Source organism: Stegastes partitus, unplaced genomic scaffold, assembly GCF_000690725.1.
Source record: "Stegastes partitus isolate 25-593 unplaced genomic scaffold, Stegastes_partitus-1.0.2 Scaffold160, whole genome shotgun sequence".
NCBI classification, from domain to species: Eukaryota; Metazoa; Chordata; class Actinopteri; family Pomacentridae; genus Stegastes; species Stegastes partitus.
Window position 1 is genome coordinate 192,837 of NW_007577891.1, and position 1,621 is coordinate 194,457.

Sequence of the window (1,621 nt, forward strand, 5' to 3'; positions counted from 1 at the left end):
ACAAACATACATACATTTTATTTAATCCTCCTTATCCCTTTAAACACTTAAACGTCGGGAACAGCTTCTTATATTTATTGCAATCAATAATCAATACTCACCCGGCACTGATGCAGAACTGGCCTCTGTAAAAACAAAGACAGAGAAAAGACAGTTTTTATTAGAAAACTTACATTTTGTATTTTAAACAAACAAACAAAAAAAATCTATACTTCATCATGCCTTGTACGTCGTGTTTATTACACCTTTATTATATCCTCCTTTTTAGCCTTATGGTATTTGTGTAATCATACTTCCATGTTGCATCTCTGTCCAGATGCTGTCAGCTTCTTCTGAGAGATCAATAAAGCTTATGTTGTTTTAAAAAAATTGAACACTTAAATAAAACTAATAATTTGTGCTGCTTTTAATCACTTCATAATTAGTTTATCTTTGGGCTACTAAATTTATAGTTCATCTTTTTGAAGTCACTTCTTAAAACACATTTCTATCGGAGAGCTTTTCCTGATTTTATTAAAGTTTTATGTTTTTTTAGCTTCCTACTTTATTTGTGTGCTTTCTACTTTTATCAGTTATTCTTTGTGCTTATTGTATTTCTAATTTATTTTTATTGAAAGGGACTTTGTAACATTTGTTTTGAAAAGTGCTCTATAAATAAAGTTTATTATTAATTGGCTAAAAATATACCACAAAGCTACATAAATATGTATAAACACATATTTTAAAAGTGCATTATCAATATTAAACTGTTTATCAGGTCATAACAGGGTCTCTAATGTGACCTTGTTTTTGTCATGAACTCTGCCCTAATGTTGAGAACAAAATTTTATTTTAGATGCACGATGAAGATCTTCACCAAACAGATTCCTCAGCTGCCCCTCAGGAGGGTATTTCTAGTCATAAAGTTCATCCATTATAAGCATCTATGACTTGCAAGACGCTTCATTTTGTTGCTGTAACCAGAGTTTGAAGTCAGTTACTCAAGTCCGGGTCATCTGACTCCAGCGCACACCGCCTCGCAAACACACTCACTCTTGCGCAGTATCCTGAAATCGTCGGAGTCCAGGATTTGCTCGTCCTCTCGGTACCACATGACCTGCAGGGGCGGAGTTCCCCTCAGCCTGCACTCCAGCACCACCAGCTGACCCTTCACTGTGGACACATCATGGAGGCACTGGGAGAGGAGATGATGGCGATGCAGATAGACGAGAGGAAGAGAAAGACTGACATTAAAACAGATTCATGGAAAGATTCTGCTCTGTACAAATGTGAAAGTTTATGTTACCTTAACAAATGTAGGAGCCACCCCAGTCCCTGAATACTGCTGATTGTAGATGGGACTCTGAGTCTGGACACAGAAAAAAAACATCCATTTAATCTCATTTGTTTGCTAATTATTTTTGTTTATTTGCATGACGGCTGTTGCACCTGCAGCATTTCAGGGAATTAAAGTTCCATTTGTCATTTTAGACGACATATTTAGCGACGAGAGGAAGTGATTCATTGTGATTACCGTCTGAGGGCTGACGCGCAGCGGCTGCACCAGGCTGGAGTGTCTCTGGGCCAGCAGGCTGGAGGAGGACGAGCTGGAGGAGAGGGAGGAGAGCTCTCGAGAGGAGGA

The 1,621-nt window shown here is 38.2% G+C and overlaps 1 protein-coding gene across 1 annotated transcript in view; it reads right to left on the minus strand.

Annotated features, from left to right (window-relative positions):
* Window positions 1-1,621, minus strand: part of myot (myotilin) — a 41,012-nt gene that overhangs the window by 24,650 nt on the left and 14,741 nt on the right. The window contains exons 4-7 of the mRNA XM_008279488.1: window positions 1,514-1,615; window positions 1,286-1,348; window positions 1,033-1,174; window positions 102-125 (exon numbers count right to left, since the gene is read on the minus strand). Coding sequence (XP_008277710.1) covers window positions 102-125; window positions 1,033-1,174; window positions 1,286-1,348; window positions 1,514-1,615 — 331 coding nt within the window. The remainder of the gene's footprint in view (window positions 1-101; window positions 126-1,032; window positions 1,175-1,285; window positions 1,349-1,513; window positions 1,616-1,621) is intronic.